This window comes from Diabrotica virgifera, chromosome 7 (assembly GCF_917563875.1).
Source record: "Diabrotica virgifera virgifera chromosome 7, PGI_DIABVI_V3a".
NCBI classification, from domain to species: Eukaryota; Metazoa; Arthropoda; class Insecta; order Coleoptera; family Chrysomelidae; genus Diabrotica; species Diabrotica virgifera.
This window is the reverse complement of record NC_065449.1, coordinates 163,325,103-163,337,843: the sequence shown is the minus strand read 5'-3', so window position 1 is coordinate 163,337,843 and position 12,741 is coordinate 163,325,103. Positions and strand designations below refer to the sequence as shown.

The window sequence follows — 12,741 nt, the reverse complement described above, 5'->3', positions numbered from 1 at the left end:
TGATCTATAAATGCAAATAATGTAAAGATTAAGATTTTTATTATAAACTAAGGAAAACTCAAAGAAGGATTCACTTAACAAAAAGTCATATTTTGTTACCAGAGAAAAATCATTATTTCTAGAGAGAATCAGGGTGCCTCCATGAGCCGAACTTGGACGATCATACCTGGCAATTGTGGTATATTTTTCTACAAAAAAAGGCTCGTTAACTTCAAGCCAGTGCTCTGTAACCGCAACTATCGGAGGAAATCCTAATTCCTCCAGAAACAAAAATAATTCATCAGTTTTATTTCTTATAGAACGAATATTAATCAGAACCATGCCAAAGTTGTCATCACTAAAATAATTTGAGGTTTCTAGTCCCTCAGAACACGTCGTGTTGTTTAAAAATTTCGCTTTGGAGAGCCAGTGGAATAATAACTTCGGTGACATTCCCTTGACTTTTGTAGGTGTATAATTCTTTCCGAAGTGAGATAGGACCTATAAGCGGCAAGATCAGCTTCCAATTCAGCTGGACCAATTCCATAGGCGTGGTTAAATTCTACAAGAACTTTTCGTAGTTCTTCAGTCTTAGTAGGTAGTCCTTCGGAAGCCAAAAAAGTTTCACGCTGGTGTTGGTATATCCGTCGTAAAATACAGAAGCAGGCTGATCGTGAAGAAAAGCAAGATGTAGTTTAATTGCCTTTAAGATGTCCGGTTCCCTTAATCTTGCAAGAAGATATCGACTGTTCGAGTTATTAGTTAGTCTAACTCTTGGTGGTGTTAAAGGATCCAAATTTATGGATGGTTCCAAAGTATCTTTCTTAACAAAGTTGATATGGGAACGGAAAGGCTCTTGAGATTTGCAAATTGTGATGGCCTGCTTGTCTGTAAATATATTGGTGTCTTCAACTTCATTTTTGTTGCTTGGAATGGTAATTGGGTTTTCCAAGCTAACCTGGCTTCTAATGTACTTCGGATTCATATTTTCTTCAGATGAAGTCTTTGGTTCAGAGTGTGGTTGACCACACTATAGACCATTTAATGTTGACACCAGGTGGCCAAATTTCCTTATTAAATAATAAGTCGATAGATGGTTTGGATTTTATGCCTATTTTGAATGAGGAACCAGTTGCTGTGTTGGCGTCTTTAGGGAGAGCGTAACATCTAATATAATCCTTAATACATAGCCTCTCTTTAATGTAGTGTACTATTTGTATAGGGGTATATGCTGGGGTTAAGTTACTGATAACAACAAAATGACACTTATCTTCTGAAACTTTTGACTTTCTTTGTTGGTTAAACTCGTGTCGAGTCCATTTTCGAATTGCCCCCCTTAACAATCAAATTTCCCCCTGTGGGGCATGGGCCCCACGTTGGGAAACACTACTCTGACCGGTTTCAAGCTCCTATCTACCCAAGCTAGCATCAAAGTGTATAAAAAGTAGTAATATTAGGCTTGTTCCAACCGGAGTCAGAAAACCGTAAGGATTCTGCGCAAGAATATAAAATTCTGCGGTTTTATGTTATTTCGCAGAATCCTGACGTTTCCAACTTTTCTGACTCTGGTTGGAACAAACCTATTAAGTAGTAGGTAGTAGTACGTAAGTAGTTGTATTAAGTAGTAGTAGTTTTAATATGACTTTCTCTGAATGAACTAAAACAAATCCGACTATAGTACCGACACGTACCGAACTACAACAAAATAACAAGATACGGGTGCCGTGGCGGCATCTACTTACAAGAAAAGAAAATTTAACTTTAATTAAATTAAAAATAATATTAAAATAAACTTTTATTAAGACCAAGTTTCTGGTAACGCTTTCGCGGTTTCGATAATTTGCAGACCATACAAATACTGAGAGTAGAGAAGGCTAGGGGAGATCTATGAATCGCATCTCACTTCCTGCCTGCTCAGCGTGGCAAAAATTCCAACGAAGATGTCTCTAGTTTTCGTTTTGCAACAAAATTATTCCGCCACGGCACCCGTATCGTGTTATTTTGTTATAATTTGGTACTATAGCAGTCGGATTTGTTTTAGTTTATTCATGGAAAGTCATATATACACTCTCTGATGATAGCATAGGAGCTTGAAACCGGTTAAAGTATTTATGGCACTCTCCTGAATGAATTGAAATATGACGTCTCTAGTTTTTGTTTTGCAACAAAATTATTATTTATTTCTATTAGTTTCTATTAGTTTACTTCTAACGGAGTAAGCAGGATCAAATTTTCGTTGGAATTTTTGCCACGCTAAGTAGGCAGGAAGTGAGATGCAATTCAAAGATCCCCAGACTTCTTGCTCTCTTCGTATATATAATCTTTATTCCTTCTACCCTGAGGTGTAGGGATCTGTTCCTGATTCTTTCATTATTTTTTGTTCTTCGCAAATTTCTTCCATATCTTTCTATTCTCTCTTAATTTTTTGGCATCGTTCCATGTTGTTCCCCTAAAATATCTATTATTACTGCATTACACTGTCTTCTTGGTCTACCTCGTTTTTTCCTTTCTATATTTCTACTTTACCAGATTTTTTAACGGCTATATTATCACTCATTCTTTGTAGGTGTCCCCACCAACCCAGCTCTCTTTCTTCTCTATAAGATTCTAATGGTTCTATTTCTAATTCTTCTCTTATTTTTATATTCTTAACTCTATCCCTTCTCGTCACTCCCATTACTCTTCTTAGATATTTCATTTCTATTGCCTGTAGTTTACTTTTATCCCTTTTTGACAATATTCACGATTCGCATCCATATGTGAGTACAGGTCTATACACAGTTTTGTATACACTCATTTTCGTTTTTCTTGATATTTCTCGTCTATTTACAAATCCACTGTTTATTGCATAATATAGTCTATTTTTTTGTATTCTATAGTTTATATCTATTTCTTGTTTTCCATTTTCTTCAAATATTACACCTAGGTATTGATATTTACTGACTTGCTCTCTTTCTACCCCATCTATTTACAATTTATCCTTTTCCTATTTCTATTTATTACCATTGTCTTTGTTTTACTCTTGTTAAATTTCATACTGTATTTTGTTAATGCCTCATTTCATACTATCAAGTTTTCTCTTAGGTCTTTCCCGTTTCCTGCTGTAATAACCCCATCATCCGCAAATGCACATTCTGTCACCCCTATTTGTTCTAATTTCCTATATATTGGTTTAGTTCTTTGTTTACTTTCTCTTATTATTTCATCCATAAATATTATAAACAAGAGTGGACACAATCCCCCTTCCTGTCTAACTCCTACATTTGTACGATTTTTTTCTGATATCATATTATATCTTATCACACAGTTATTTGTTTCTTTATATAAACTTTGTATTACCCTGATTAGTTTCTGATTTACATTTTTCTTTTTTAAACATTTCCAAATTGTTGCTTTATTTACTTTATCAAATGCCTTTTCCATATCCATAAAGGCTAAATATATGGGTTTCCCCGCCATCCACTTCCTGTTAATAACTTCTTTCAAAGTAAATATATGATCCTGCGTACTTCTACCTTCTCTAAATCCACTTTGAGATTCTGTTAGTGTTTTTTCTGTGATCAATCTCAATCTTTTCTCTATTATTTTCTCGTATATTTTTGTTATTGTGCTTAATAATGTTAGTCCCCTATAATTCTTACAATCTTTGTTATCTCCTTTCTTTTATATTGGCATTATTAGGCCCATTCTCCAATCTTCAGGTGTTATTTCTTCCCTCTATGATTGACTATATATATTCAATAATACTAGTTTTCCACTATTTCCCATATATTTTATCATTTCCGATGTTATATTATCTCTTCCTGGTGCTTTGCCGTTCTTTAGACTCCTTATTGCTTCTTCTAACACTTCTCTAGCTATCTCTTCATTTAGTACCTCTTCTTCTATATTCCATTCTTCCTCTTCCATTTCGTTATCTTGATTGTCTGTTTTCTGTTATCTTGATTGTCTGTTTTCTGTTCTGTGTTTAGTAGATTCTTGAAATATTCTTTCCATCTTTCCATTATCTCTTCCTCCTCTATCAGTATCTCCCCAATTTCGTTTTTTATTGCGGTTGTATTTATATCTACTTTTTCTTTTCAAGATTTTTGAGAACTTTGTAGAATAGCTTCTGATTTCCTTTATTACCTTTTTCCATTTTTTCTCCAAATTCTGTCCAACTTCTCTGTTTCTCCCTTATTACCATTTGTTTTACTATGTTTCTCTGTTCTTTGTAACTTGTATAATTTGCTTCTGTTCTATTATTTAAATATTCTTTCCATATTTTCTTCTTTTTTCTTACTTGTTTTTTAATTTCATTCGTCCACCAAGATGTTTGTTTCTTATTGTTGTCTTTATTGTAAGTACAACAGGCGTCCTTTGCTGCTTGTATTACAATATCTTTTTAAAGGTTTCCCATTTTGTTTCTAGCGGCCTCTGTATCATTTTTTCTTGATATTTATTTATTTCTCGCGATACTATCTGTTGATATTTTTCTGCTATTTCTTTATTTTCCAGTTTGTAAGTCCTTATTTTTATATGTCCTTTTTTCTTTTCTTTGCATGTCTCTGACATATTTTCTTCACTTCTAATTTAGCTATTAGCAATTAATGATCACTGTTTATCTCATAACTTCTCTTAACTCTAGCATCCCTTACTGAGTTTCTATTACTTCTTTCTACCAATATATAGTCCATTATTGACTTTTCTCCTCTGCTCGGTTCTTCTCTAGTAATCTTATGAATCTCTTTATGTTCAAAATAAGTATTTGTTATTATTAAGTCATTGTTAATACAAAATTCCAGTAGTCTTTTTCCATTATTTCTTGTAATTTCACTGTTTTCCGATTACTGCTCCATATTATCCTTTATTCCTACTCGTCCATTAAAATCTTCAGCGATATATATTTTTCCTTTACACTCTTCTATAGTCTCTTGAAGTTTATTCCAGTATTTATCTTTCTCTTCCGTTTTTTCATTTCCATCTGGTCCATAAGTTGCTATTATTGTCTTGATGTGTGTCTTGCATTTTAATTCTATCACCAGTATTCTTTCACTTATTGCTTTCCATTTGTTGAGTGTATTTTTGTGTTCTTTCTTTATTAAACATCCCACTCCTGCTGCTGCACGTGCATTCTTTTCTACTCGACTCTATATGAAAATGTGGTCATTGTCGGTTTCTGCTATTCCTTTATTCTTTTTCTTTGTTTCCGTTATTATTAATATATCTAAATCCGCGTTTTAAAATTCTTTGTTTAGTTCTATTTCTTTTCCATTAATACTTCTTACGTTCCACGTACCTATTTTAAATTCTTTTAATACTGCATTCTTTTTTTTTATTAATCCCTTCTACTTTTCCTTCAATTTTATTCGTTTGTCCTATTCCACTCCAGTCCATTTTCCGTTTTTCCTTTCCCGTCTGTTCTTTACTTAGTTTTTTGAAACATCAGCTTTTATTTCTTTTTTATCTCGTTTTGGAACCCTTTCTATTATTTCCTTATCCGTATTCCATTTTCATTCTCAATCCATATTTTTTGAAAACCCATTTTGACTTTCTTTCCCTTATTCTTCTCCTCAATCGCTATTTCCTTCATTTTTCTTTGAATACGTTTTTCACTTACAGTCATCTCGTTAATAATATAATATACAGAGAGCACGTAAAGGTTGGAATAAATTCATTTTCTCGAGAATGGATAATTTTGGAAAAAAATCCCGAAACAGGTCGATTTTAAATTTTAAATTACGACTTTTTGGCATATATATCATACTAGTAATGTCACCCATTTGGGCGTGATATTTTTTTTAAATAAGAATAGGGGTCGTGTTATAGATATTTGAAAGGTAATTCAATGCTCTATTCAGTAATATAAACATTAACATAATTATTTATAGAGGGTGACCAAAAATGTTTTTTTAATTAAATTTATTGGCATAAAAAGAAGAATCTGTGTAATTTATTTAATTCAAAATACATTTTACTGCTATCATAAAATAGGAAAAAAATGTTTATTTGACAAATAAATATTGTTTTTTGCAAATTCAATATTAAAGCAGCCACCCACCTGCCTCTTGACAATTTGAGCATTTAATTTAAGCGAAAAGCAATGATTTTTTTTTTCAAGTAAACATTTTTTTTCTATTTTCTAAGAGCAGTAAAATGTATTTTAAATTAAATAAATTACACATATTCTTCTTTTTATGTCAATAAATTTAATTCAAAAAAAATTTTTTTCGACACCCTGTATAAATAATTATGTTAATGTTTATAGTACTGAATAGATAATTGAATTACCTTTCAAATGAGCTATCACACGACCCCTATTTTCATTTAAAAAAATCATCGATGACGTCATCACGCCCAAATGGGTGACATCACTAGTATGATATATATGCCAAAAAGTCGTAATTTAAATATAAAAATTGACTTGTTTCCGGATTTTTTTCCAAAATCGTCCATTATCGAGAAAATGAATTTATTCCAACCTTTACGTGCTCACTGTATATTTCTGTTGGTTGTGTTCCTTAATTTGTTTTTGTTTGTCATTACTTTGATTTTATCTTCTATTTTATTGAATTCCACTTAACAGGTCTCATATCCTATCTTTTTTGCTGTTTTTATCTCTACTTCAATTTCCAGATTATTTTGTATAAAGGTTTTCATTCCACATTCTAAAATTTTTCGATTCGTTCGTGTCTATTTTAACTCCTTGTATTACAATATTATTGCGCCGTCTTTATTTGTTTATTTCTTCCAACTTTTCATTGATTAGGTACTCTTATTTCTTCTTTTAAATGCACATTTTCTTTCTTTATCGCCTCATTCTCTTCTTTCACCTTATGTATGACTTTAATACTTATATTCTTTTTGCCCCTCTCTTATCATTTTTATCTCTTGCGTCAATACTAATAAAGTTTCCATTATTTTATCCATCTTCTTTTCATCTTCAGAGTTATGTTTCTCTTGTCCTTCCATCTCTTTTCCTTTTTTTTAATCTGTTCGATTATCTATTCCAAATCTACTTAACGCTATATCTAATAAATTATAATTACCCTATATTATCTTTCTAAATATTACCCAACACCAGCATAAAATTTTAATTAAAATTTCCGTATTATCTTATTATTATTTTTTAATGCACCTCGGAAAAGACCACAGACCAGTCCACCCGTCGAATCTGTGCCCTTTATCGATGCAATATTTTAAAACAATTCCCCTATTTAATTAAATTCAACTTAACACATATTACTACTTTTAAGTATTTACTTACAGATCTGGCAACGGTGTTTTCAAGCAATCCACGTTCTTTTCTTACCATCAGCTGTTTTTGTTTTGGTGTTTTATCAGTAAACCTCGTTACTGTAATTTATTCTAATTCTGCAGTAATTATATGTATATATTTTTGTCTTTTCACTAAATCAATTGTTTATTATCACTTATCTATTTCGACGAATTAAGTTGGATTTATAGTTTGACGTAGCGTAGACGTAGACGCAACGGAGACGTAAGAAACGGACTGGAAACGTAAGAAAATATTATGTCAATTTATAGTTCGACGTAGCGGAATTTTTGCGCATGAGTAGAAGAAAGAGTAAACAATGACTTAATTCTAATTCAACAACATAGCCTATAAATTATGCGAACAGTAATAAACAAACTTTGTGTTTATTTATTTATACTTATACTACTATTTATTATAATATTTATCTGTTTTGTGTGTTACATGGATTAGGAAATAAACGAAGATATGCTCCTTGGTGCCGCATGCCGTGGGATTTCCAAATATTTTGTTTCATTTCTGGTCTTTAAAATGTTTATTGGATTTACCTATCGTATAATATGTGTATATAACCCCGAATTAGGCTAATAAACAACTCATATTTATCTGAAATATTGAAATGACTCTATGATATATTTTTATTAAATTAATAACTTAACATCCATTGTATTCAAATAATTAACAAAATTTGAATATGTTGATAAACAACTTTATCTTTACAAAATTGATGAGGGAGTGTCCACTTTGGGTGACAGAACAAAATTCTTAATTTTGATTGGCCAGACGTAAGAAACGCACTGTAAAAGATGAAAGTTGGTCATCTCTTCCGTTACGTTACGTTTCTCTTATGTTCCGTCAGACGCTTGCGTTCATTTATAAACACGAGTACACAAAATTCAGTGTTGATCTTTTCCACTGCGTCTCCGTTACGTCTACGTCTACGCTACGTCAAACTATAAATCCGACTTTAGTTTTCGTTATACGATACGTAACTCCCGATTAATCAATCCGACGTTGCCACCCCCTCAGTATTCGTAGGGTTTGAAAATTATAGAAATCCTGATGGCGTTACCAGAAACTTGGTCTCAATAAAAGTTTTATGTTAATATTATGTTATGTTTAATTTTATTAAAGTAAAACTTTAAATTCTTATAAATAAACATATTAAACGATTGTATTGGAAGAAAAATCAACGTGAGTTTTCAAATGACTTTATTTCTTATAAATAAAACGATATACATACTAGTGATGTAACGAATATTCGTATTCGCATTCGCATTCGCGAATATTCGCATGTTTTTGCATATTCGCATTCGCATCCGCGAAATTTGTGCGAATGTTTTGCGAATATGAAAAACAGAAAAAAATAATTTTAAGATAATATTAGCTTAATAAAATCAAAATCTATGCACTTCTCATCTTTTTTTATTAAGAAAAGGTAACTTAACCTCAAACATGCAGGTAGGTACTCTCAAATGGAAATATGCAGGACACAACAGCAGACAAAGAGACGGAAGGTGGAATGAAGCGATAACTCACTGGAGACCTTGGGAATACAAAAGAGGAAGGGGCAGACCACAGACGAGATGGTCGAATGACCTTAAAAGATACGCAGGGACCAGATCGATAGCATTAGCACTGAACCAAGGAGAGTGGAAAAATTAGAGGGAGGCCTACTTTCAACTTTGGACACATGAAGGGCAATATATAGATAGAACTTAACCTTGGATCCTAATCACATTATCAGCCTTCACTTTTTTTTATTATTTGGTATTATGTAATAAAGCTTAAGATTCAGATTGATTTACACTAAATATCAATTAACTTTTCATTAAAAATTTAGGAAACATTACAAAAATAGAAACAAATTAAAAAAAACTGAATATTCGCATTCGCATCCGCATTCGCGAATGTCGGTAGCAGATATTCGCATTCGTATTCGCAAATGTTCAAAAAATGACATTCGTTACATCACTAATACATACCTTTACATTAATTTTTCAAATAACTTTATTTCTTATAAAACGATATATCTTTATATAATACAATGTTATTTAATAGGTCTGTTTAAAAATTCCAAAGTAATATCCAAGAACTCTCTAGGTTTTTCTTGATGTAACCAATGACTGGCACCATTAATATAGATTAGTTCTGCTTTAGGGAAATATTTTTTAATTTCCGGAAAATCTGATTTTCTAAAATAAAAATATTAGTGTATTTATTATTTTAATTTATCTCTTTTTCTTTTGACCTGGATCAGAATATATAATACGATTTTATGATTAGGCTGCAAAATGTTAAAAAAAACACCATAGCGGACAGCCGAACAGAAACCCAAACTTTGGCTTAGGTACGTGAATGATACTTTTTTCATATGGACACATGGAGAAGACGAGAAGACAAGCTAAATGTAATGTATGCTACCTGTAACAGTTATGTTACTTCCCACCTCTACAAATCTATCTATGACCAACTTCACAGATAACCTATAATATGTAATTCAGATATTAGCATATGTTATATGTTCATTAAGTAATTAAGTATAATGAATAAAGGTTTCATGCCGTCTAAATTGTTTAATATTCTTGGATGTGGACCAATGAACTGTCAATACGGATGGAATCGGCAGGAAGACAATTAATGCAGCCACGATACAAGAGAGAGGTCCTAGAGAGAGACAGACAAGGTGCTGGAAACTTTGACAGGCCGTGTAATTTGAGTTGCCTATATCAACTTAAATCGGGGAAATATAAAAGTAACATAAAAACATAATCAAGGACTACTTCTTCACTTTATATAAAACAGTCACTAATTTAGTATTTAAATAGTTTTAAAATTATTTAACTCCCAAATACTTTAGGAAAGTAGGTATTTGTTTTGATAAATACAAATAACAATTCTGAAAAGTATTTAAACTGATTTAAACACCAAGTATGGTACTCTGTTCTCTATTTACTCTGTAAATACAAAAAAGTATTTAAATTTTGAAATATGTACTACCAATCAGCCCTGAAAATTAAAATATGAGGTCCATTCAACCATAGCCACCTTTACTTAACAAGCCATGAAGAGAAAAAGGCAACATCGCAATTGATGACGTGCGTAGTCCGACTTTCGGACTACCGCTTTTGAAAACACAATTTTAAAGTAGAAATTCTGGTAAAATTTATAGTATTTTTTGAGTCGAACAAGAAAATATTATTAATTAGAAGTTTGTACAAAATAAAATTAAAAGTACTTCCTTGTAAGTAACGTTTATTATACAAAAAAAAACTAATAACAAGAATATACATGGGATTAATTTTTTTCGAATCCTAAGAAAACTAATGAGTATTTTTCAAAAATTTAAACGCAGAATGAAAGATAACGGTAGGACCGAGGGCCGAAAGTCCCTGAAAACTTCTATGTTTATTTTAATAAGTTACAGGGGCGAACAATTAAGAAAATTTAGTGTGATTTTTAGTTTCAAATATGTTATTCAAAAACAACTTTTCATTAATTCTAAGGGACTTTTGGCCCTCGATAATAAAGTAATCTTTCATTCAGCGTTTAAATTTTTCAAAAATACTTATTAGTTTTCTCAGGATTCGAAAAAAATGATTGCATTTAAAATACACTGAAAATTTTGACAGGCGTCAAAATTTTGCATTTTGTTCCCCTTTAAAGTTTTTCGCACTTATTTAGAAACACCCTGAATTGATAAAGAACAAAAATCTAGTTGTTAAAGTTGCTAACTTTTTTTATTATCCAACATAAACGAAATAATAAAAAAACAGAATGCTATTAAGAAAACCAGAGTCTATAGTTGGGTTTTAATATATTATTATTATTATACAAAAAAAACCAATAACAAGAATATGTGTAAAATACTTTATTTTAAATAAATAATATCTTATTTTAAATTATATACAAATATCGCTAGAAATAACTATAACAACAATTTCTCGCATGGTTTGATGTGAAGTGTTGGGGTTTAGAATTAACTGCTTAGCAACAATATTATTACAGCGTATTGTTAAAGAATCAGGCTATAACATATTAAAAAAATCACTTGAATCGGCCAACAGGTTTAGTAAATATAAGACATCAAAAATGACAAAAATTTTAAGTGGACGCATTTCTATATGCACGTAAGTTTATATAAAAATATATTATACTATAAAATATGGTATATAAAAATATATTATATTGAACTAAAATCATCTTAATACATACCTTTTAATATTCTTTATAATTTGGGGCACGAAGTATTGTAAAATGTTTGAGTTTTTCTGTAAATACAGTGAATATTATTTAAAAACATTTAAAAATAAATGAGAACTGTCAGAATTAACCGGTCTACGCTTAGATGTTGCCAAGTTTCAACTTCATGGCTTGTAAAGTAAAGGTGGCTATGATTCAACGAACTGTCAATACTGATTCAATCGGGTCCATTTATATAGGCAACTCAAATTACACGGCCTGTCAAATTCTCCAGCACCTTGTCTGTCTCTCTCTAGAACCTCTCTCTTGTATGTTGGTGGCAATCTCGCTTCACTATTTGAATGGGACAGGGCCATTCCATCCGTATTGACAGTTCATTGATGTGGACACCACATAATATGGCGACGAAGATAAATAAGCAGTAGACAATTTTACAAGCAAGGCGCTTGAATAATTTAGTATTTGCAAGGTGCAAAATGGAAGGTGCAGTATTTCCTTCAACTCAAGTGAGTGTTCTAAGGGGCGCAATAGGCAGCCTACAATAGTACCGGATAGGTACTGATTGGAATATATACCAGGAGAGGTTAGAGCAATATTTTATTGCAAATTATGTAGAGAATGATAGAATGGTTCCAGTATTATTGACAATAATTGGTGATAAGGCCTATGAGATATTAAAAGGATTGTGTGACCCAGTTTTACCTAAGAATAAAAAATAAAATAAAAATAAAAAACACTAAGAATAAGACTTTCGATGAACTATGTATTCTTCTACAAAAGCAATTCACTAAAAAAGTTTCTGTTTTTAAGGAACGAATAGAATTTTATTCTTTGAGACAAGCTGAAAAGGAGTCCGTGGCAGACTTTTACGTAAGAATTAAAAATAAAGCAATAGATTGCAAGTTTGGGACTACATTAAACGATGTTTTAAAAGACAAATTCGTTTGTGGTGTGAGAAAGGGACCAGTCCTGGATCGCTTATGTGAGGAGGATCATACAAAAACCTTAGAACATCTATATGAGTTGGCGTTGAGAAAAGAAGCTGCAGCAGTAGAAGCCAACACTTCAGTTCCAGTAAATAAGATATCAAGCACCAGTGTTAACCAAGGCAGAAATAGAGAAGCACGAGAAGGAGGTTCAGGAGGTTTGGATGGAGAGTCAAAGTGTAATGCGTGTGGAGGAATAAAACATGACTTTAGAAATTGTAAGTACCGAAAATATAGTTGTAAGATCTGTAGGAAGGTTGGCCATCTGGCTAGAATGTGTAATAAAAACAAAGGAAAAAGTACTCATTATGTAGAACC

The 12,741-nt window shown here is 31.7% G+C and overlaps 1 protein-coding gene across 1 annotated transcript in view; it reads right to left on the bottom strand.

Annotated features, from left to right (window-relative positions):
* Positions 1-8,610: 8,610 nt before the first annotated feature.
* The window catches only part of LOC126888839 (protein ABHD11-like), a 43,581-nt gene continuing 39,450 nt past the window's right edge, over positions 8,611-12,741 (bottom strand). Inside the window, exon 4 of the mRNA XM_050657264.1 lies at positions 8,611-9,429. Coding sequence (XP_050513221.1) covers positions 9,285-9,429 — 145 coding nt within the window. The 3' untranslated portion in view covers positions 8,611-9,284. The remainder of the gene's footprint in view (positions 9,430-12,741) is intronic.